The sequence below is a fragment of the Littorina saxatilis genome, linkage group LG1, assembly GCF_037325665.1.
Source record: "Littorina saxatilis isolate snail1 linkage group LG1, US_GU_Lsax_2.0, whole genome shotgun sequence".
Taxonomy (NCBI): Eukaryota; Metazoa; Mollusca; class Gastropoda; order Littorinimorpha; family Littorinidae; genus Littorina; species Littorina saxatilis.
This window is the reverse complement of record NC_090245.1, coordinates 6,784,940-6,807,796: the sequence shown is the minus strand read 5'-3', so window position 1 is coordinate 6,807,796 and position 22,857 is coordinate 6,784,940. Positions and strand designations below refer to the sequence as shown.

The 22,857-nt window shown below is 43.1% G+C and overlaps 4 protein-coding genes across 4 annotated transcripts in view; 3 read left to right on the top strand and 1 right to left on the bottom strand.

The window, feature by feature from the left end:
• LOC138960275 (VPS9 domain-containing protein 1-like) overlaps positions 1–2,710 on the top strand; it is a 35,482-nt gene extending 32,772 nt beyond the window's left edge. The window contains exon 14 of the mRNA XM_070332101.1: positions 881–2,710. Within this exon, the coding sequence (XP_070188202.1) occupies positions 881–980 (100 nt within the window). The 3' untranslated portion in view covers positions 981–2,710. The remainder of the gene's footprint in view (positions 1–880) is intronic.
• Positions 2,711–6,699: 3,989 nt separating this feature from the next.
• LOC138960209 (uncharacterized) lies at positions 6,700–11,344 on the bottom strand. The gene is made up of 4 exons (XM_070331994.1): positions 10,531–11,344; positions 8,533–8,709; positions 8,056–8,190; positions 6,700–7,571 (listed from the first exon to the last, which is right to left on the bottom strand). The coding sequence occupies exons 1-4, from the start codon at positions 10,625–10,627 to the stop codon at positions 7,408–7,410; spliced, it is 573 nt and encodes a 190-aa protein (XP_070188095.1). The 5' UTR covers positions 10,628–11,344; the 3' UTR covers positions 6,700–7,407.
• A 2,476-nt stretch (positions 11,345–13,820) lies between these two features.
• Positions 13,821–17,832, top strand: LOC138960203 (uncharacterized). Its single transcript, XM_070331985.1, has 4 exons — positions 13,821–14,299; positions 15,120–15,296; positions 16,114–16,248; positions 16,717–17,832. Exons 1-4 carry the CDS (start codon positions 14,176–14,178, stop codon positions 16,881–16,883), a joined length of 603 nt encoding a protein of 200 aa, XP_070188086.1. The 5' UTR covers positions 13,821–14,175; the 3' UTR covers positions 16,884–17,832.
• Positions 17,833–20,447: 2,615 nt separating this feature from the next.
• The window catches only part of LOC138960192 (uncharacterized), an 18,372-nt gene continuing 15,962 nt past the window's right edge, over positions 20,448–22,857 (top strand). The window contains exon 1 of the mRNA XM_070331975.1: positions 20,448–22,369. Coding sequence (XP_070188076.1) covers positions 22,291–22,369 — 79 coding nt within the window. The 5' untranslated portion in view covers positions 20,448–22,290. The remainder of the gene's footprint in view (positions 22,370–22,857) is intronic.

Sequence of the window (22,857 nt, the reverse complement as noted above, 5' to 3'; positions counted from 1 at the left end):
CGCCATGGCAGAGTTCATTCACGAGGGGTGAGTTGTAATTCTACGTAGGGGGATTGTCAGAGTGCCACGCCATGGCAGAGTTCATTCACGAGGGGTGAGTTGTAATTCTACGTAGGGGGGTTGTCAGAGTGCCACGCCATGGCAGAGTTCATTCACGAGGGGTGAGTTGTAATTCTACGTAGGGGGGTTGTGAGAGTGCCATGCCATGGCAGAGTTTATTTATGAGGGGTGAGTTGTAATTCTACGTAGGGGGTTGTCAGAGTGCCATGCCATGGCAGAGTTCATTCACGAGGGGTGAGTTGTAATTCTACGTAGGGGGGTTGTCAGAGTGCCATGCCATGGCAGAGTTCATTCACGAGGGGTGAGTTGTTCTGTCTGTTGTGGGTTGGGGTAAGGAGGGTTTGAGGAGGGGTTGTGAGTCAGAAATTTTATTGGAGTGGGGATGAATTTGAAGAGGGCTAACTTGCTGTCATTTTAATAACGCTGAATTGTATAGATAGTGGTCAGTACTGTAAGATGAGAAGAGCGAGCATATAGTAACGCATCTGGTAGGATGGTTGCGAGTCATTGTCAGCTGTTACTCCCACAGTTTGTTTTTTGCTTAGTGTTCTGCATCCCCACTCTCGCCACCTAGCTCAGCTCGCTTTTAGTTCTCAGAAAAATAAAACAGCAAAATCAAATTTGAAAAGAAAAAAAATTCAGAACAGAAGTTACATTCAAACATAGTGAATCATCTCGAGGATCTACTGTAATTCATGAAGATTAAAATATTTATATATTCATCTGAAGGTCATTTGTGTAATAGGATGCTTTACTTCAGTAGAACTGTCTCCTGTTTGATTTGTGATATTTCATGTTCTTTGTGTTCTCATGGTTCCAGTTACATCATGGGCCAGGAGGGGTACTGCCTGACCACCCTGGAAACCGCTGTTTCTTATATTGTGTCCGCTGACCTCAGTGAACCGTTTTCCCCTTGTTAAGTACATGTAATGCATAATGATGGTGATCACACTGGTAATTTTCACTGAAAAGTAAATTAAGCAATAGTTTTATACAGATGAGTTATATAAAATAATAAGAAAAAATGTCAGCTTTCATACAGCCTGCAGAACTAACATCTGGGTTGAGTTGTTTTTACCTGAAACTAAAATGACAGGTGATCCTTGTACTGTTTTAAGACTCAAGACTCAAGACTCAAAATGTTTACTGTCCTCATAAAAACAAGGAAAATTGCCTTACAGTGTCAGGCGATCACAGACATAAAAACATCACATGTATTAAGAATTAAACGATTGCACTTAAAACTAATAACTTTTACGCTCATTTCTTGGCATGTCTATTGAAATTGTATACGGTTGGCGTTCATAATCTATGAATTGCTTTTAACTGTACCTTTTCTTCATGTTGCCTTTCTGTGAAGAACTGTACATAGTTAATTTATTTATTTACACTTCTGTATAATATTTTCTTGCATTTGTGATTGAAGTGTAACATTTTTCCATGGCTGAATTGGAGCTGATAGTGTGCAAAACTGATTTTAATTTTCAGCTGATAAACCTGTGTGTTCTGCAATGCAAGTGAAAATACATGTATGTAAAATGTTTTACTTTTAATTTCTTCTTCTTTTCATGTAATTTTCTTCTTCCATCAAACTGTGATAAATTCAGGAGTTTGATATCTGACTATTTTTTCAATAAAAGTTTCTGTTTCAAATTCTGCTTCTTTCTCTTTGTGAGCAATGCTGATGCCACAATTGCATGAAAATACAAGCAGAATCAGGAAGGTTTACTATTTCTACATTTACTTGCTTCCCCAATCTTTTCATGGGTACAGTTATTTTTGACTTATTAATTTTTTTCATGAAAATCTGACTTCTGTGAAGTCATTCATTTTTAAACATTTGCTTGGTTGTAACTTATGTAAGTTTTTCATAACTTTTGAATCATTGAGAAAAAAAAAGAATTCACAATTGTTACATCATGTATTATCCAGTTGGTTGCATGTTTTTGTTGATTTATCGTAAGAAAAGTAGAACATGTATTTGAATCTTTTCTCACCGTTTTAGAGCATGTTGGGAGGGAGAGAGAGAGAGAGAGAGAGAGAGTGTGTGTGTGTGTGTGTGTGTGTGTGTGTGTGTGTGTGTGTGTGTGTGTGTGTGTGTGTGTGCGTGTGTGTGAGAGAGGGAATAAAAGTTTTGCAAGTAAGTTCATTGTATATTTTTAGGTGCTGAAGTGAAATATGTTAGCATGGCTATCAAAGTACAGCCCACGGCAAACAGAGAAATGGGTATATGTGTGAACATTTTCACAACATAAAAGTCTATCTTTAAATTCTTACGCTGGAACTATCTATGTCTACACATCCAAGTTTGACAGAAGATATTGTATGCATGCGGTTTTTTTTATCACCATAGCAGAAACATTAAAATTAAATATTGGAGATATATTTCATATCAATTCCGTGATCACGTTTGGCTTCAGCAAGGATTTTTTTATTTTATATATTGAATGTTTTTTGCTGTAGAATCACACTTTCACAGGTAGAAAACTAGTTCTTTAAGTCAGCTGTGTAGGCAAAGCATTCCAGCTTTGAGATTGTTTGACAAGCAGCCTTTAATAATCTGAATGTTTGTGTGATAATACAGCTATCCTGGATTTGAGTCTCTCTAGTGTTCTACCATGTGTGCCTGGATTTGACCCAGCAAAGACTGTGTTGGCCTCTCTGCCTCTTTTGTCTTGTGAGCGTGTGTGCCAGTATGTGTGTACGGAAGTATGCATGTTTCCATGCATGTGTGTGTATTAGGAAATTCATATTAGGAAAGCAAAGAATACATTGGCTGACGAAAAGCTCTTAACCTCTCTATTTTTTCGTTTCAGTCAAGACAGGTTTCCAACAAGGCGCACACATGAACACACAAATACGAAAAAGTAGGCAAACATGCTTTAATTGTGCTATTCAAATGCTTCAGCTTTTATTTAGTTAGGTCCAGATCCTTACTCCCCTGACCATTCTCTGGCTGCAAAGGTTTGACGATTGATTTGACTTCTATGGACCCTTTAGAACAAAATTAGACCCCCCTACACCTTCGAAAAATGCTGGCATTTTTCACCAGAGGCCAAAATCCAAGATGGCCGCCAGCGCTATCTGGAAAAATCAAGTTTTGAACCAAAGCACCTATAATTATGTACAAAGACACTTTTTCGGGTAAGTCGACCATGAGGATTCCGATTCCGATATTAATTTGACGTTACGACATCATTTTCATCCAGAAATTCAAGATGGCCGACATCCGGTAGTGTGAAAACTAAACGTTTGAACGGGAGCACCACAAATCACTTCTTAGTGGGAGACCATCCCGTGTTCGTCCTCATCACCCTGCTCAAGGCCGAGAACCCAAACAAATACCGTGACATTGTGCCCTTTCTTGGTCCCTTCCATACACAGTGTGTGATGATGAGTGCTATCTACAAACGCTACAAGGGGAGTGAGCTAGGGGACGTACTCGTGGCGGGAGGAGTTATTGCTGAGGGCTCCGTTGATCGTGCGCTGCAAGGCAAACATTACAAGAGGGGACTGCGTTGCTTTAGGCTTATGTATGAGGCGCTTATGAGTCAGCTAGTGCAGGGGAGGCTCACGTCTGACCTGGGTGGTGAGACTAGGGAGAACCTGAAGATCCTCACAGATACAAGTCTCTCCAAAGAATCCCGCGCTGCTGCTCATGAGGCACTGGAGGAGGATGCCGACCTCGAGAGCCTCATCACCAACTTATTCACAAATGTGGAGGGCAGTGACATGGCGGACTACTGGAGGGAATTCCTGACCATGACGGACGCGCTCATGCAGAATGTACACGCGGTCCATATATGCAACTGGGACGGGTACGTCACATCTCTGCGAGCCATGCTGCCATGGATGGTGGCGTACGACAACAACAGATACGGGCGGTGGCTTTCTGATTTCTGGGCGATGCTGACAGCTCTCCCTGCTGATCAGGTCGCCTTTCTTCGTACTGACTTTGCTCAATCCATCACAGGAAACCCTTACTCCAACATGGCCTGGGACATGTGGATCGAATGCACCATGAACAAAGGCAGCAAAATGAAATCTGGCTGGCTCTCCATTCTCCACAATGAGAAGCAGCTGCTGGTGCACTCGAGAAATGTGAACAATGTGGCCAGGATTCGTGCAGCTCATAACGTCATGGCCAACCGAAAAAAAGCCAACAGAAAGCACACGGAATGCGGCCCAAAACGGATGCGAGAAGATGAGCAGTGTGTGCAGGACCTGGTTGCATGCATGCATGAGTTTGACTCATTTCCGTTTGACCCTTCCTCACCCACCCTCCGCATGCTACAGTCAGCCATGCTTGCCTCTGATGAGCTGGTTGCGGATTTCAAGTCAGCCCATGCTGCAGGGGAGGAAAAGCTGACCAGCTTCTTGCGAGAGAGGGTGTTCAGTAAGAATACCTCCCTCCATGCACCCGTCCCTCTGAGCAAACGCTTGACGTTTGCCAAGATGCCCGACTTGGAGAAGCCCGGGGAGGAACTCAAGGCGAGAGCTGCTGAGATGGAACGGAGCGCTCTCAAGGCAGTAATCGACCTGGTTGAGGTCAGTCAACTTGTGGACCTCTCTGAGTTGTTGGAACATCGTGTTGTCGAGGAGTGTGTGGCCTTATTCAACCCAAACGGCACATACAGAAAGACACAAAAGAGCAAGCTCATCCACAGGCTCTCTCTGCAACCTGTAGAACTGCAGGATCCCTACATCGCTCTCATCGACATGGGCATGATCTGGAGGATGGCAACGCCATCAACAGAGGATCGACAGACGCAAGATGGTACCCCATACACGTGGTCAGACTACGCCCACAAGGTGTCATCCATCATCATTGCCCGTCATGGTCATGCTGAACGTATTATATGTGTGAACGACCCGTACAACGCAACATACTCAACCAAAGATGAATGAGCGAGACCTGCGGGTACAGGGTCAAGCACATGTCCCCAACACCTACATGAAATTGAGCGACCCCTTCCCATCTGCCCACGCGTTCAAAACGCTGCTGTGTAGTGTCAGCAACAAGGAGCGGCTACAAAAGCTTATATGTGACTACCTGAGAGACTTTGCACAGAGTGTTGATGCAGAGATTGTCTACTCTGTTGGCCCCCACTGCACCAACTTGTCAACCCAGCAACCATTGGAGAACTACAGTTTTGAGCAGTCTGAGGCTGACACTGTCCTCTTTTCCACATATGCAGTTCTGCGCGAATCAGGTTACAGTGGCCCTGTTGTCATTGATGCCGCTGATACGGATGCCTATGTCGCGGCTGCAGTCATCTCACAGCAGCTGCCAGGAATCCTCTGCATCAAGAGGAAGCAGGAGACGGTCTTGTGCCGTGGCCTGGTGACTGACGAGATGGCAGACTGTATTGTGCAGCTTCACTGTATGACAGGCTGTGATGCCAACTCAGGTTTCTACGGCAAGGGTAAGACGTCAGTGTTTGACCGGGTTGCAAAGAGCGCTGTGGCCCGACGGCAACTCTTGCAGTGCGGAGATAGCCTTGACCCTGAGGAGGAGGTGCTAGAGGAGCTCTTCCAATTCACGCAACATGCAATCTATGGCAACAACAAGAGTAGCACCATGGCTGAGGCCCGTGCAGCAAAGTGGAAGGCACTGAAAAACAAAGCATTCATCTCCAGATGCAGACAGCCTACGCCAACACTGCCTCCCTGCAAACTACTTGGCATATCTAGTGCGTCATCCCTTCCTGAAGAACCACCCCACGCCACTCGGAAACGGCTGGGAGCTGGTGGGTGGTCGCTGTCGCCCTGTCCGCCACACGCAACCTGCTCTCCCGATACACCTACCTATGCACCTACCTGCACAAGGGCCAGATGAAGAGAGCGAGGAAGATGAGAGCAATGAGGAAGATGATGATGATGATGATGATGTACAGAGGAGGGAGAATGCATTGGAATATGACGATTCAGAATCTAGCGAGGCAGCATGCTCTGATTCGGACTAATTTATCTCACCAATGTCATATTGATTCATCGATTTCATAGCACTGAAAGGAAGGACATAAAAGCACAATTGGTGACTTCTAAATGTGTATCAACTGTGTTGTTGTCATCTTTGTCCAAAGAAAGGGCCGAAAAAGTGCCATTTTCAGAGTAAAACGATTATTATTGACAGTTTGTAATTGGTTTCAACTGAAAACTGTTCATGTTACAGTTATTATACAGAGGTTATTTAGAAGTGTACTAAGTTTTCTTGTCATGCATTCAACAATTGCTTTACTGCAATAGATCCTTATGGAGGATGTTTGCTTGAAGGACAAAAGTTACGTTTTCGCTCTACTGGATGGTGGCCATCTTAAATTATTAGGGCCAAATGATGTCGTAACGTCAAACTAATATCAGAATCGGAATCCTCGTCGTCAACTCACCCGAAAAAGTGTCTTTGTACATAATTCTAGGTGCTTTGGTTCAAAACTTGATTTTTCCAGATAGCGCTGGCGGCCATATTGGATTTTGGCCTCTGGTGAAAAATGCCAGCATTTTTCGAAGGTGTAGGGGGGTCTAATTTTGTTCTAAAGGATCCGTAGAAGTCAAATCAATCGTCAAACCTTTGCAGCCAGAGAATGGTCACGGGAGTAAGGATCTGGACCTAACTAATTCTATCACATTCTCGCTGACAATCAAACACACACACACACACTTTTCCGGTGGGACAGCATCACACACTGAATGCCGTGTTTCCTCATCCAAAAAGATGTTCGGTCTCCCATCCTCCGTTATGTCCATCAATCTATTGAATCATGCCTAAACGTGGCAACTGAAACATCCGTTTTAACTGTATTTCACAAGCCGGTATTACATCAGCCAGTGTGGAGGCCTCAGATGATTTGATTGCCATAGTTTCAGTCCTTGACGGATGGTGACTAGTCTTTTTTCCCGCCAAAAAAGGAGTCTGGTGCGGAAAAATCCCTTTTTCATGAGAGAAAATAAAAGCGATTCCTTTTTCCCACGAAAAAGAGCATTTTTGCACCAAAAAAATCAGGATGGCTCATTTTGGGAGTATTGGTCAAAGACTGGTACCAAGACGACAGTGGTCGGAGCCATCAACTGAGTCCCATTTTTTCTTGCACACCTTTCACTTGAGTCACGTGCCTTCAAATCGTGTTGGAGACGCACCACAGCCGAAATAGTCACAGGGACTCTGCTCAATTTTTGAATCAGTTATGGCTTTGCCGGGAGGGCGTCAAACTTATATTTTCTCAGAACAATCACAAAAGTACTTGTTTTGGTCTCGACTGTGTAGTAACATCATCGTGACAGTTCGTTGCTACCGACCGAGGTGCGTCCAAACACAAATTAAGTAGAACCTGATGTCCCTTTTCTTGATCATCGTTTGGAGTTCTGAAATTCTTTGGAAAGTCTTGCCAACTCTGCCATTGCCTCGTAAATGCCCTCTGCTGTCGGTGCGCATGCGCCTTGCACGAACCACTTCCTGTCTTTCATGAGGTTGAGACCCATAAGATCTGCGACCTCTGATGTGTTGCAGGCACCTACAGATACAGAGAATTAACAATGAATAAAAGCATAATTTACACACAAAAATCAGGATTTTCAACAATCGGTGTTCAACAAAAACAAACAATAGTGGAACCAAGCTAAATGTCTTGTGCATAGTTGCTCTAAAAAGGTCTTTCTTCACTGGCCGAAGCAACGTACGTCAGTCTATGCAGAACAAGAGTACATCCCTCGTCTCAGGACCGTACAATCATTGTATGCCCGTTTGTCTCAGTGTCTGCCTGTCTATGTGTTTCCCTCTTTGGTTCTTCTCTGAAAAAAAACCTCTTCTCTCTCTTGTAGCCTTTACCCCCGTCTTCCTCCGGCATTACAAGGTGACTAACCTGTCAGATCACAACGATATATAATGACCGCTGCCGTGTCTCGATTATCAAAGAGGTTAATTAGCAAACAGGACGTTCCTGGCCGTCACTCCCACCCACTATGCCTTTTTAGATTTAGTGTGGTATGACAGCTTACCTGGTAGATCTTGCTTGTTGGCCAGAATGACGGCAGGGACGCCGGCCATGTCAGGACTGTCGCACACGTGGTACAGTTCCTCGCGAGCTTCCTCCATTCTCTCCCTGTCTGCACTGTCCACCACGTAGAGAAGACCTGGGGCAAAGAGTACAGGGTTATATATTCAGTTGTTGGTTCCGGGTCAAATGCCGTGAAAACGGTGATTAGCATGCAACAAACCTCAGCTCTGTTAAGACATCTCCCTATCTCTCTATGATAATGTATATATAATATATGTATATATACAAACAAATAAGGAACAAATAACCAAAACTTGTCTTTTCGTTTCACCAATATTTCGGCCTCGTGGCCTTTGTCAAGGTGTTCTATTATAAGCTATATATGCCTGACTCTCACATAATACACACTCAGACACACACACACTCACACACACACACTCACTCACACACACACACACACAAACACACACACACACACCTGCACAGTTTTCGTAGTAGTGGCGCCACAGTTGCCTGAGTGCCTTTTGACCTCCGACATCCCAGACGGTGAAGGTCACGCCCTTGACCGGAGACACTGTCTCCACGTTAAAACCCAAGGTCGGGATGGTCATGACGTCATCGTTCAGCTTCACTTTGTACAGGATCGTTGTCTTGCCTGCCGAAAAAAAAGAGATACAATCCATCAGGGTTAGGTATTCATTTGTTTGTAATGTGTGTCTTTGTTAGGTTGCTTTTTCAAGTATTTCACTTTAAAAGACTCACGCTCTTTCAAAAAATGCAATGACGGTAAAACAAGAGTCAAGAAGAAGCCACAAATGCTCGTGCAGTTTGAAAGAGTATACACAATGTATTCTGTTGTCTTAAAAAAGTAGACCGCGGGTTCTTTTACAAACTATTCAGTTTCGGCGTTTGACGTATTGAAAAGAAAATGACTTTGAATCAGTTTTAAAAACAACAACAACAACAACAACAACAACTTGATATTGGTAATCTTTCAGTTAAACAGTATGGCATGTCTTAACCAGTTTACATATCATAATTGATTACAAATGTAACAAGTCGCGTAAGGCGAAATTACTACATTTAGTCAAGCTGTGGAACTCACAGAATGAAATTGAACGTAGTCCGCCGCTAGTGCAAAAGGCAGTGAAAGTGACGAGCCTGTTTGGCGCGGTAGCGGTTGCGCTGTGCTTCATAGCACGCTTTACTGTACCTCTCTTCGTTTTAACTTTCTGAGCGTGTTTTTAATCCAAACATATCATATCTATATGTTTTTGGAATGAGGAACCGACAAGGAATAAGATGAAAGTGTTTTTAAATTGATTTCGAAAATTTAATTTTGATCATAATTTTTAATTTTTTTAATTTTCAGAGCTTGTTTTTAATCCAAATTTAACATATTTATATGTTTTTGGAATCAGAAAATCATGAAAAATAAGATGAACGTAAATTTGGATCGTTTTATAATTTTTTTTTGTTTTTTTTTTGCAATTTTCAGATTGTTAATGACCAAAGTCATTAATTCATTTTTAAAGCCACCAAGCTGAAATGCAATACCGAAGTCCGGCCTTCGTCGAAGATTGCTTGGCCAAAATTTCAATCAATTTGATTGAAAAATGAGGGTGTGACAGTGCCGCCTCAACTTTTTAAAAAAGCCGGATATGACGTCATCAAAGACATTTATCGAAAAAAAAAAATGTCTGGGGGTACCCAGGAACTCTCATGTCAAATTTCATAAAGATCGGTCCAGTAGTTTAGTCTGAATCGCTCTACACACACACACAGACAGACACACGCACACACACACACACAAACACCACGACCCCCCTCGTCTCGATTCCCCCTCTATGCAGGGCCGGACCCAGGGGGGGGGGGGGGGGGGGGTTCCAGGGGTTCCGGAACCCCACCCCTGGAAAAAGCATGTACCTTGCTTTGACTTTTACTAGTTTTAGCACCAAAACAATGCTGCTCTTAACCCTCAAAACAAGGCCCAGAATGCACCAGATTGCACAGATTTTAACCGTTTTTCAACAATTTTCCGGGGGAGCATGCTCGGCTTCTATCTTCCTTATCTTCTTTGAATTTCATTACTTCTGTTGTGGTGACGTGCGCACATCGTCATTGATGTGACTGGGAAAACCGGTCGGATTTAGGTACCCCCAAAATCGGTCGGAATTAGATACCTTTACCCTACAGTACAAAATTCGGAGACATTTTACATAAATACGTAACAATGAAACGGACATACGGCAAACACTTTTAGATAACCAAACACGGGCATCTATTACTGAAAACATGTGCGTTAAGTTATGGGTGTTGACAATCAACTCACAAGTTCAAAACAAGAACAAGAAAATGGAATAAAAATAAAGACAGAATAACAAAAGGAAGAGAGCAATTAATATGAATACTAAATATAAATTTTTTCATTGTTTCAAGATAAGAATTAAAAAAAAGTTAAAACCTATACACGTACCGGCATTATCCAGTCCCAGCAGAAGAATTCTGGACGCCGATGATCCCCCTGCGAAGCCCGACAGAGCCTCAATCAGTCGTGAGACCCACAGCCCCATAGTGTGTCAGTCCTTGTTCTTTTTGATTCTTGCTTGTCTCAGAGATGTTCACCGTTTTGAATCACCCTCGGTCAAGAGCTCAGCCGCCGTTCACAGGTAGAACAAAATACTGTCTGTTTTTTTAAACTAGGAAATGTATGATCCACAGGCAATCAAGAATAACAGAACTCAAATTTTCTCTCTCTCAGTCAAGAGATGATGAAGAAGTTGCAAAGTAACTTAAGTTTTTTCGTCACAAGTTTATACACTTTTCACGTTTAATCGTTATTATGGCAAACCAGCACAAAAAGTCTATACAACACACAGAGAACAATCAATGGATTATGTGATTTGCCAAGTTTCGATTGCTGTAAGTAGGGTGTCAGAGCGTTTTATATATGGGCCTACTGGGGTGACACGTGAGGCACGGATTGGATGGAACTTCCACGTAGAGTTTATTCAAGCGTGGAGCCAGCTACGTCATTCTCACTGTAATTCCTGTATTGGGACGTGGCGCACTCCAGCTTAGCCGTTGGCGACTCTACCAACCCCGCGCTCCCATTGCGAGGCATTGCTCATGAATATGTATCGCATGTTAATATTATTAGCTCTACTGTACGGTTTTACTGATTGGACAAGGCGCTCAGGTTTTCGTTTCTGATTGGACAAACTTGTCTCTGTCGTGCCTGTTGCTGATTATTTTGGAATCGGTGTTTTCCGATCGTATCACGTCTAATCTTGTGTGTGTGTGTGTGTGTGTGTGTGTGTCAGTGCGTGTGTTTGCCATGTGTGTGTGTGTGTGCGTGTGTGTGTGACTGACGGTGTGTCACCCACGGCCGTGTCAACGGTGTGTGTGTAACTGAGTTGCCGAAAGTTAATTCATTTCTGACAAAATACAAAAACAAAAGCAGAAAAGAACAACATATAACTGATGTTGCACCTGTGAAAAAACTTAAAAAACACTGAATCGATCATGCCTTCACAGCTAGTAAGCCTCCCGTAAACTGGCCATCACAGATACTGTCAGGCTTTTACACACAGTACAAACACCATTCCATTTGAACGCTCACCAAACGGGAACATCCTAGGTGCCCTCCGTTAAGAGCGAGCAATCATTTTTCAAAGAATTTATTTTTGTGTGGTTTATCTTACCCCTGAGCCATCGTGAACCCGTGTGATCAAGTTTCCCTTTTTCACAATGTAGTCGTCAGTTAGTAATTTGAATGCGACTCGCTGTGAGCTTATCTGCAATAGCACGTAATTAAGTACCTCTGACTATGCACGAAACAAACGGCTGTGGTTCACAAGAACTCTCGCGATGGCTTGTGACTGTTCAGACTGAACTGGCGATAGGTTTTCTGAAACCGTCGTCTGCAACGAGAACGACGACCTTGCGTGACCCTGCTTCCGGGCTTTTCTTTTTTTAAACTTTCAAAAACTGACTTCGAATTGTACTGATCTTGTCTTGATGAAAAAAGAATTCTTTTATGATTTGAGAATGTTTGTGTAACAAGCTGTCAATTAATTATTTAGATTTTAAAAGTTAGGTCTAGCGCCAAAACGCACCACGGTCCGATTGTCTCTGACACTCTCTCCGGCCGCAAAATTAATTCTTTGAAAATTGCTCGCTCTTTACGTTGGACACCTAGCCTATGTCCCGTTTGGTGAGCGTTCAAATGGAAGGGTGTTTGTACTGTGTGTAAAAGCCTGACAGTATCTGTGATGGTTTACGGGAGGCTTACTGTGCCTCAGTTTAATCAAGTTATCTGGGGCTACTTTTGCGGACAATCAGGTTTCACTCTTTAATGCCCACTGACACTGGAAGCATGCAACCTACTCAGTGATTCGGATAAGTTGTTCGCACTGTCAGACAGTTCCTTTCATGCCGGGTTACCGTTAATTAACGGACGATCGAATCAATCATTTTGAGGGAAACACACATATATTATTAATTGCTCCATTTTGCATCGCTCAAGAAAACGGGGATTCCCCCAATAAATGACGTCAAAACCTCCAGCGTGGTTTGGCGACCCTGTCAGGTAAAGCGGCAAGTGTGACGGCGGCGATAGTATACTATTTGTTGGTGGAAGGCCGGAGAAACGCCGGACCACAGGCACCCTACCATTAACTAGCGGGGATTTCACAGAACTACGAGCAAGTTAGGCTATGAGTTTTCAGTGGAGAGAGACTCAGTGAGTGAGACAGACAGAGACACTGAGACGGCAGACAGACAGAGAAAGAGAGAATGACTCGGGAGAGAAAGAGACAGAGACAGCCTGACAGAGAGAGAGAGAGAGAGCGAGAGAGAGAGAGAGAGAGAGAGAGAGAGAGAGACTGACTATTAGGGTTTAACGTCCTCTTAGACCAACAGGTCTATATTGGGACAGGTATTGGTAATACGCTGAAGATATGGTGTGATACTTTGATTCGAACAAGCCCGCTGTGGCTGTCTTCTTCGACACACCAGCCGCGAGATTGGGTTTGTCTCGTCAAAGTATCGAAATACGATCATGATAATCAGAGACGAGAGATGATGCATGCGTGTCTTCGTGTTTTCCAAGCCCTGAGACTTTCGCTGTGAACGTGGGATCTTTTTCGTGCGCATGTGTGCACACGGGGGTGTTCGGACACCGAAGAGAGTCTGCACAAAGTTGACTCCGAGAAATAAATCTCTCGCCGAACGTGGGGATCGAACCCACGCTGATAGCGACCAACTGGCTACAAAGCCAGCGCGCTACCAACTGAGCTACGTCCCCGAGAGAGAGAGAGACTGAGAGAGAGAGAGAGATTGAATCAATGCCGGGCCTGTCCGTCAGCCTCCCCCCCTCCCCCGCCGGCTGTGTGTGTGTGTGTGTGTGTGTGTGTGCCACAGTGTGTGTGTGTGTGCTTATCTGTCTGTCTGTCTGTCTCTGTGCCGTGCCGGTTTGTGTGTGTGTGTGTGCGTGTCTGTGTGTGCGTGTGTGTGCGCGCGCGTGTGTGACCTATATCTTTGCGATTTTATTTACAAGCGCCTATACTCACAAAAGTACAGGTATATACCACTGGCTATTATGGCTGAACGGTGGTGCAAGGCCATCTAACGAGCCAACAACCGGGCTCCGTCTTGTCATATTGGCCACGTTGGCCGCGCCAGCATACAGATATTAGCGTGACCGTAGTAAAAATAGCACTATGTTATGGGCTCTATAAAACAGACACGTTGTTCGAAACCTGGCATTGAAAGGACAGTAGTGCAACTAACTTGTCTCAGTAAAAGATCTCAGCTAAGCTTGAAGTTTCTCCATTTCAAAAGTCGTCTGTGTCTCAGTTTCAACGTGAGGCATAAATACAAAGGGAAAGAATAGAGAGAAGGACCGAAAACAGAACTTCACAGCTTTGGGTGCAGATATTGTTGACTGACTAAAAAGCTAAACGTCTCCGGACAGCACTTCGCAACTTCACACTCAATCTTTGCAATTGTTGGTTTTGGGTCTATTTTTCTTTTTTCCCCTTTTGCATTTAGTTTTGATTTTTGGTGTGCTACTAACGCCGACGGAAATTTTTTCGGCGCTTCGATTTGTGTTGACTCGATGAGTTGGGTGGTTCAGTGGTTCACAGATACGATGGGAGCACTCTTCAGCCGCCTGTCCGACTTGTTCTCGGATTTCCGCAACGATCCGGCCAGGATTCTCATGGTGGGCCTGGATGCTGCAGGTGAGTTGATTGATTGATTGATTGATTGATTGATTGGTTGGTTGGTTGGTTGGTTGGTTGGTTGATTGACTTATTGGTTGATTGATTGATTGATTGATTGATTGATTGGTTGGTTGGTTGGTTGATTGACTTATTGGTTGATTGATTGATTGATTGATTGATTGGTTGGTTGGTTGGTTGGTTGACTTATTGGTTGATTGATTGATTTTTTGATTGATTTGCTGTCAGCATGATCGACTTTTTAGTTTCATTGCTTAATCAAATTATTTATCGAGTGATTGGTTGATTGGGTGGATGGTTTGTTCATTGATTGGTTGATTGGCTGGTTGGTTGACTGCTTGACTGACTGACTGACTGGTTGATAGATTCATGCATTCGTCAACTTGGTATCTAAACGTTGAAATTATGAATTTTCTCGTCAAAAGAGTAATGGTATTCCAAAAGGACTGAGAGTGTGATATATTTGTTACTTAGTAAAACGTGAGTACATAACTGATTAGTTTGTGTCTTTGTCGGTCTTGAAGATGTATTCACATGTTTCGCCGTGGTACCTAGCCCCATGAAGAAATTCTCCTTTTTAAATTATTTTTCTTTTTTTCTTGACATCATGCTTTTTTTTTTAAACAAATAATACGTTTCCCATTTTTCTACATTTTCTTGGTCAAATTGTGTATTGCAGAAACTTGGACTACACTACCACACTTATAATGACAGGTTATTACAGGATCACATTACTGTTTCCCGCCCTTGTGAAATGATACTACTTTTACACTAATTTTTTCGCCCTGGTAAAACCATACAACCTTTTTTTGGTTTGCAGGCAAAACGACCGTTCTGTACAAGGTGAAACTAAACGAGGTGGTCACCACGATTCCGACCATTGGCTTTAACGTGGAGACAGTGTCGCCGGTCAAGGGTTTGACCTTCACTGTCTGGGATGTCGGGGGTCAAGAGAAAATCCGGGCCCTCTGGAAGCACTACTTCATGAACACTCAAGGTACACAGAGAGAGAGAGAGAGAGAGAGAGAGAGAGAGAGAGAGACAGAGAGAGACAGAGAGAGACAGAGACAGAGATAGAAAGAGAGAGCAGCAGAGAGAGAGAGAGAGAGAGAGAGAGAGAGAGAGAGAGAGAGAGAGAGAGAGAGAGAGAGAGAGAGAAAGAGATAGAAAGAGAGAGCAAGAGAGAGAGAGAGAGAGAGAGAGTTTGTTTGTTTGTTTGTTTGTTTAACGTCCAGCCGACCACGAAGGGCCATATCAGGGCGGTGCTGCTTTGACATTTAACGTGCGCCCCGTCGCGATATAACCTTCGTGGTTGAAAACGACGTTTAACACCAAATAAAGAAATAATTTAACGTGCGCCACACACAAGACAGAAGTCGCAGCACAGGCTTCATGTCTCACCCAGTCACATTATTCTGACACCGGACCAACCAGTCTTAGCACTAACCCCATAATGCCAGACGCCAGGCGGAGCAGCCACTAGATTGCCAATTTTAAAGTCTTAGGTATGACCCGGCCGGGGTTCGAACCCACGACCTCATGATCACGGGGCAGACAGACAGACACACAGACAGACAGACAGACACACGCACGCACGCACGTACGCACGAACGCACACACACACACACACACACAGACACACACACACACATATCTCCTCCTCCACTTCAATTATCAACTCTCTTTCAAGAACCAAATATCTCATTCTGTACTAACCTAGATCCACCCCGAGTAAGAACAGTATTTATCCGTAATGCATGGTCCTGCAAAAAAACAAACCCACCTAAAATATGTCATAACTGTTGTTGTTTCAGGTATTCTGTACGTGGTTGACAGCAGTGACAGGGAGCGCTTCGCGGAGTCCCGAGACGAGCTGCAGAACATCCTGAACAGTGACGACATGAGGGGCGTTCCGGTGGTGGTGCTCGCCAACAAACAGGACTTGCCAGGTAAATACACACACATCAAACTTGCCATCATAAAAGAAAAAACCTACACGCCATTAATTTTCAAAAATAAGGCGGTTCAGTCGGGGTTTTATCTTATTGTATGAAGTTCAGTGTGAGAGATAGCCTACCTTCCTTCCTTCCGGAGTGAACTATTTCGTGTATCACTTTATATTGATTCGTCCAGGATTTTAAATGGAACGAGGCCATCCTCTCACCTGCACAAATGTCAACAATCTACAGGCGGCTAGTTTCCTTTTCACTCTTCGAACATAACTTTGCAAACATTTCCCAAAGTGACCAGAAAGCAGCCAGCCTGTTGCTGTGTTGTATGTGTCCACTTGGAGGGATGATCGCATTGAATGTGAACGCTTGGACAGTTTACATGGTGGTTAACATCATCGTCGACATGGGAAGGAATATGTCTTTAAGTGAAATTCATATCATTGACCATTTTGGTTTGCTTAACAGGCGCGGTCGGAGTGTCGGAGGTGGCAGAAAAACTGCAAATCAGCCAAGAGAAGGGCCGGAAGTGGCACATCCAGGGCACATGCGCACCAACGGGTGAAGGGGTTTACGAAGCCATGCAAGAAATGGCTCGACTGGTGAAAGACTTCAAGAAATCTCAAAGTTATTAATAACAGAATCTGAAAAAAGACAAGACTTTATCATGGAATATTGAGATTTAACTTCGTTAGACTAGTACATTCACACCCACAGGTGAAATATGTTTTACGAAGAAATGCCAGAGATGGCCCATCCAGTGAAAGATTAAAACAAACCCAACCCCACCGAAAATAGACAAGAGTGGTTAATGGAACGCTGTACTTTAACAACGACGGACAAAACTTCATTGACCACAGCACCGGCTCATTCGTCTTGAGAGTGGACACATGATGGGCAACAAAACAGTGCATGGACACAATGCCACGTCATGGGCCCTGGAACTCGCGAGGGTGTAAACTTCCCTTTGGAAATTTGTGAGAAAATGGTAATTTGTTAAAAAAAGGGAAGATTGTTGTTTCCTTGCCACGAGCTACCTGACTACTTTTCCTTTTGCATGTTGGTTTAAACACAATTTTATTCTAAATACATGACATGAAACAATTGACAAAAATGCAGCTAGGACACGAACTCAAGCAGATGCTTATTTGACGTGACCATAACAATGCTAAGTTACACAAGTTTTCATGATGGTGGACAACACAATTATCAACCAGAAGAACAAAATGTAGGAGGGGGGTATGGGGAACTTAATCAAAACAGGAGGATTTACAGAAGAAAGAAAAAATGTGCATGTTCACTCAGGAAATCATGATTCAAATGTTGATAAATTGTAAATATGTTGTTTCTCCTTTTGTAGTGTGGTGCCCATAGGTCAGTGATCATCTTGATTTTTGAACAGAGAAAATGAGAGTGTTGTGAGAAGCTCGTACACTTGATATTCATGGGAAATGAATTACTATTCTCTCAAGACTAGAGAGAGGGGGGGGGGGGAGAGAACAGAGAGAGGGAGAGAGAAATAAAGAAAGAGAGAGAGAAAGAAAGAAAGAGAGAAAGATAGAGATAGAGGGAGAGAGAGAGTATGTGTATGGCGGGGGGGGGGGGGGGGGGGGGCTGTTTGCCTGTTTTGTTGTTGTGTAAATGTGTGAACATGTACATAGGCCGACACGAATTGTACAATGTAATTGATTTTATTTGAATATTTCTATTAGCTGTGATATCTGTTGTGTTCAAATGTTATCTTGTTGTGACACTATGATCGTCTTTATTGTCGTGCAATATCATGATGTTTTTGATAAAGAAGTTTTTATTACATTTAAATCTTATGACTCAATGACTGTTTTGGCACCAGCATGTATGTAGAAGTGTGCTCTGTCTGTGTGTCTGTCTATCCGTCATTATGTCTGTCAGTATGTCTGTCTGTGTGCCTGTTGTGTGTGTGTGTGTCTCTCTCTCTGTTCCTACCATAGACCAAATAGCCTGGACCGCCAACTCGTCACGTGACCCTTCGAGGTAACGACGCTCGACTTTCAAGGGCGCTTAGCGTCCGGTTTGAAAGGCCAGCGATTCGAAGACAGTGAAAAGAAAGCACGCTCCAGTTATTTGTGACAATGGGAGGTGACAATGAACTGGATTTTCCAAAACTCCAAACTAAACTTAACAAAACTCATCGAAAAACATGTTCCATATGCACTTTAGCTGAGTTTATTTTAGCATTTTCAGAATTTACCTCGGCAACTTCGTCCATGTTTACAATCGACACCGGATATGACATCCCCCTGATTTCTGAAAGGCCATGTAAGCGTAGGTTCCTAAATGCGAGAGGCCGCTACCTCGTAATAGAGAGAAAGAGCGGAGAGAGAGCTAGTTGGCGGTCCAGGATACTGAATGGTCTATGGTTCCTACATACTTACAACGTTTCTACATTTCAACGAGAAGCTAACTGGTTGAGTGAATATTTCAAACACGTTGCTTGACAAAAACAACAACACAGAAACAACAAGTCGCGTGAAGCGATATAAAAACATTTAGTCAAGATCAACAGCACAAACCAATCATCGACGAGACTACATTCAGATAGTCTTGGCTAACCATACCGAAGACCGAGACAGGTCACGCTCGCCGCCGCGAAGCACGCGTCCGTAGTACTTACTGAACCTATTTTCTTTCATTCTGAGCACATGTTTAGAGTAAACATGACATATCTATATATTTTTGAATTCAGGAGAAGATGTGGAATACAATGCAATCTTTTTAAAATCTGTTTGCGAAAAATCGATTTTAATTACAACTTTAATGAGCAAATTCATTAATCAATTTTTAAACCTCCAAGCTGAAATGCAATACCAAAGTCCGGGCTTCGTCGAAGATTACTTGACCAAAATTTCAACCAATTTGCTTAAAAAATGAAGGCGTGACTGACAGTGCCGCCTCAACTTTCACAAAAAGCCGGATATGACGTCATCAAAGACATTTATTGAAAAAAATGAAAAACAGTTGTGGGGATTTCATACCCAGGAACTTTCATGTGAACTTTCATGAAAATCGGTCCAATAGTTTTCTCTGAATCGCTCCACACACACACACACATACACACACCACACCCTCGTCTCGATTCCCCGTCTATGTTAAAACATTCAGTCAAAACTTTACTAAATGTAACAAAAAATAAACACGAGCGCGCAGAAACACTCACTCAAGATAAGAAAAACAAAACAAACAAACAAACATACAAACAAACAAACAAGCAAATGATACCTACCATTTACAAACATTCTGTTAAAAGCCTAAAATTTTTGTAGCACATAAACCAATCAGCTAAGCAAACAAGTTGACATCATGTCAATATCTCCACGTGGTTTCGGCCAACCCAGCTCCACGAACGTGAACCGTGAAGTACACATACGGTTACCAGCGCTGGCAGGAAGCACGTTGCCAGGGGATACCAGACAACACGGCTGACCCTGATTGGTGTGACAGTAGTCTAATAATAAGTTATTGTTCTACACCACAATGGTTTGTCGGGTCACAGGAACTAGGTCGCATTTGTGTGTGTGTGTGTGTGTGTGTGTGTGTGTGTGTGTGTGTGTGTGTGTGTTGTGTGTGTGTGTGTGTGAGTGTAGGCTATGTGAATACTGATGTATGTGTTTGTGCGTGCGCTTTTGCATGCATATGATGCGTGCGTGCGTGCGTGCGTGTCAGTGTGTGTGTGTGTGTGTGTGTATGTGTGTGTGTGTGGAGCAAATCCCAGAAAAATACTAGAAAGTTTTGTTTATTTTCACACGTGTTTCTCAGTCCAGCTTCAAGAATGTGAGTATGAAAAGCTCAGCACTGACACATGAACACAGAGAGAAAACACTTTGACCAGACTCAATCAAAACAAGAAAGAGAAAGAGATACATGTAGTGTATCGTAGTGTTCTGTAACGATAGCCAGTTGTTGACATCAAGTGTCAAAATGCGTGAACTGCTGAAACCGCACTTAAGTTAACTTAAGCGCAAAGAGCATACTTGTAAAGTTATGATGTTGCGCTATATAAATGCTCATTTATTATTATTATTATTATTATTAACCCGCAATACAAACTAGAAGTGAGGGTCATTGCAGACTTAGCCAATGTTTGTCCACGCATGAATAGCGGAGCCATTCGATCAGAACAAAAGCCAACCCTTGTGCTGACTCATACACACATGAAAGGAGGTGTGTTCAGGTATTACACTGAGTGCTGTGCTGCCAATCTACTCTGTCCATACCTTTATGTTCTACGTTAATACTGGTGTTCATAGTTCCTGTTTGGTTCTGTGAGCAGAGGCAGAGATACAACGAAAGTGTATAATTATAAAGTTTATAGTATCGCTGGGCAGAGGTTAACAGTGGTAGAGACATTATGTGTGTGAACAGTGTTAGTGTGAAATTTTAGTCTATATTTAACAGTGGTATAGACATTATGTGTGTGAACAGTGTTAGTGTGAAATTGTAGTCTATATATTTAACAGTGGAATAAACGTGACTTTATGTGTGTGAACAGTGGTAGTAGGAAATTGAAGTCTACATTTGTTTCTCGCGTGTTGCAGGTCGGTTCTGTGTGAACAGTACCTGCTGTGTACGTATTAATTATTCAGTTGGACCTAACGGCTAACAAGACTACTCTAATTATAAGCCACACCAGGAAGTGACCGAATGCATACACTATACCATACTCGATGGAACTGAAACAATCGAGTATGACATTCAACGCTGAAGAATTCAAGCTACACGTGTGGTTGAGAGATAATGAAGAAGCTCGTCGTCAAATACTTGCCGGTGACGGATACGCTATGGTGGTGAAAATAAACATTTTGTTTTGTTAACGTTGTTGTGAATACGGGGAGGTGAAAAGACCACATTTGTTGTGGCGCGAGTGCTGTTGTTGAAAGCGACGTCAACACCACCACCAACAACAACAACAACACCAAGACCAAGAAGAAGTAGAAGTAGAACAACAAGAACAAGAACAAGAACAAGAACAAGAACAACAACAACAACAACAACTGACACGAACACCAAGAACAGGAACAAGAACAACAGCAAGAAGAAGAAGAAGAAGAAGAAGAAGAAGAAGAAGAAGAAGAAGAACAACAACAACAACAACAACAACAACAACAACAACAACAACAACGACGACGACGATAGGCCAACGTCTACTGTATACCGCGTTCAACTTGAGTGAAACCATCGGAGCTCGGAAAAAGAAACATGTAAAGAGAAATTGATCACATATCCGTGTGCTATTTATGGTGTGTGACTGTGTTCCGTCACATGTGGCCACAAACACGGTGTAGCCTAGCCTAGTTGGTATTACCACAAGCCTATGATCTTAATGATCGCCACACAACAGCTCTGCGCGTCTCAGCTTTCTCCGCCTTTGCGCTACACTGTTTGAAGGACAGAAAGTTGAACTACAGCATTGTGTTTAAAGTATTGTTCACATGTGCCTCAAGTACACTTTGTGGCTTTCAGATGGAGTAAGAATAAGGCGCCAAGAGAAGGTATCTTTGAAAATAATATATGCTTCGTCTTCTTTGTTGTCTACTTGCCAGTGACGGCTTTAAATGTTAACTTGCTAGTACTGAAAATGTGACATAGCTGCACAAAGGGCACACAGTATATGAGGAGTAAACATCAATGTTTCAATATTCTGTGCGGCGTTTTTTTCATGTCAAAAGCACGGTGACCATCTGAGACTGTGACGGAAAACGCATTTACAAGCTACAAATACGTTTGGCAATTTCAATAAAGCAGCAGGTGTTGTTGTCAGAGAAATACTGATCACTCGGTCGCTGCGATACTCAATACCAGTTTCCTGCAGAAAAATACTAAGAAAGCAACGTTGATGATGTTGAAAATGTAGAGGGTAGTGGAAAGCATCTTTGCAAGGGGCATAATCGAAGGACAGCGATAACTGTTCATTTGAGTAACTCGTTCGCGGTGGCTCAGTGGTGCGAGTAGCCCTCTACCTCATTGCTTTAAACCCTGAAGAAGACATACTGCAGCTTGAGAAGGATGGGTGCTGCCTTCAGCTGCTGGTCTCGTCTGCTGGCTGACAAGGCCAGAGTGCTCATTGTTGGACTCGATGGAGCAGGTAAGTGCTACTGATCAGACGTGATTGATTTGTTGATTTGTTGATTGAATGATTGATTGATTGACTGAGTGAGTGTGTGAGTGTGTGAGTGAGTGTGTGAGTGAATGTGTGAGTGTGAGAGAGAGTGTGTGAGTGTGTGAGTGAGTGATGGAGTGTGTGAGTGAATGTGTGAGTGAGTGAGAGAGTGTGTGAGTGTGAGTGTGTGAGTGAGTGATGGAGTGTCAGTGTGAGTGTGTGAGTGAGTGTGTGAGTGAGTGTGTGAGTGAGTGAGTGAGTGAGTGAGTGAGTGAGTGAGTGATCGATTGAGTAAGTAAGTGAGTGAGTGAGTGAGTGAGTTAGTGTGAGTTAGTTAGTAAGTGAGTAAATACTTGATTGAGTGATTGATTGACTAGCTGATTGTCTGAGTAATGAATTGTTTTAGCAGTTATTTGATTGAGGGATTCGGTAATTGACTGATTGATGGTTTGAGTGATTGATTTTTGGATTCG

Coding starts and splice junctions, on each gene's coding strand:
- LOC138960209 (XM_070331994.1), bottom strand. CDS start 10,627: ATGGGGCTGTGGGTCTCACGACTGATTGAGGCTCTGTCGGGCTTCGCA. Junction 8,710..10,530: donor GCTGGGACTGGATAATGCCG/GTACGTGTATAG, acceptor TTTTTTCGGCAG/GCAAGACAACGATCCTGTAC. Junction 7,572..8,055: donor CAACAAGCAAGATCTACCAG/GTAAGCTGTCAT, acceptor CTGTATCTGTAG/GTGCCTGCAACACATCAGAG.
- LOC138960203 (XM_070331985.1), top strand. CDS start 14,176: ATGAGTTGGGTGGTTCAGTGGTTCACAGATACGATGGGAGCACTCTTC. Junction 14,300..15,119: donor GGTGGGCCTGGATGCTGCAG/GTGAGTTGATTG, acceptor TTTGGTTTGCAG/GCAAAACGACCGTTCTGTAC. Junction 16,249..16,716: donor CAACAAACAGGACTTGCCAG/GTAAATACACAC, acceptor TTTGCTTAACAG/GCGCGGTCGGAGTGTCGGAG.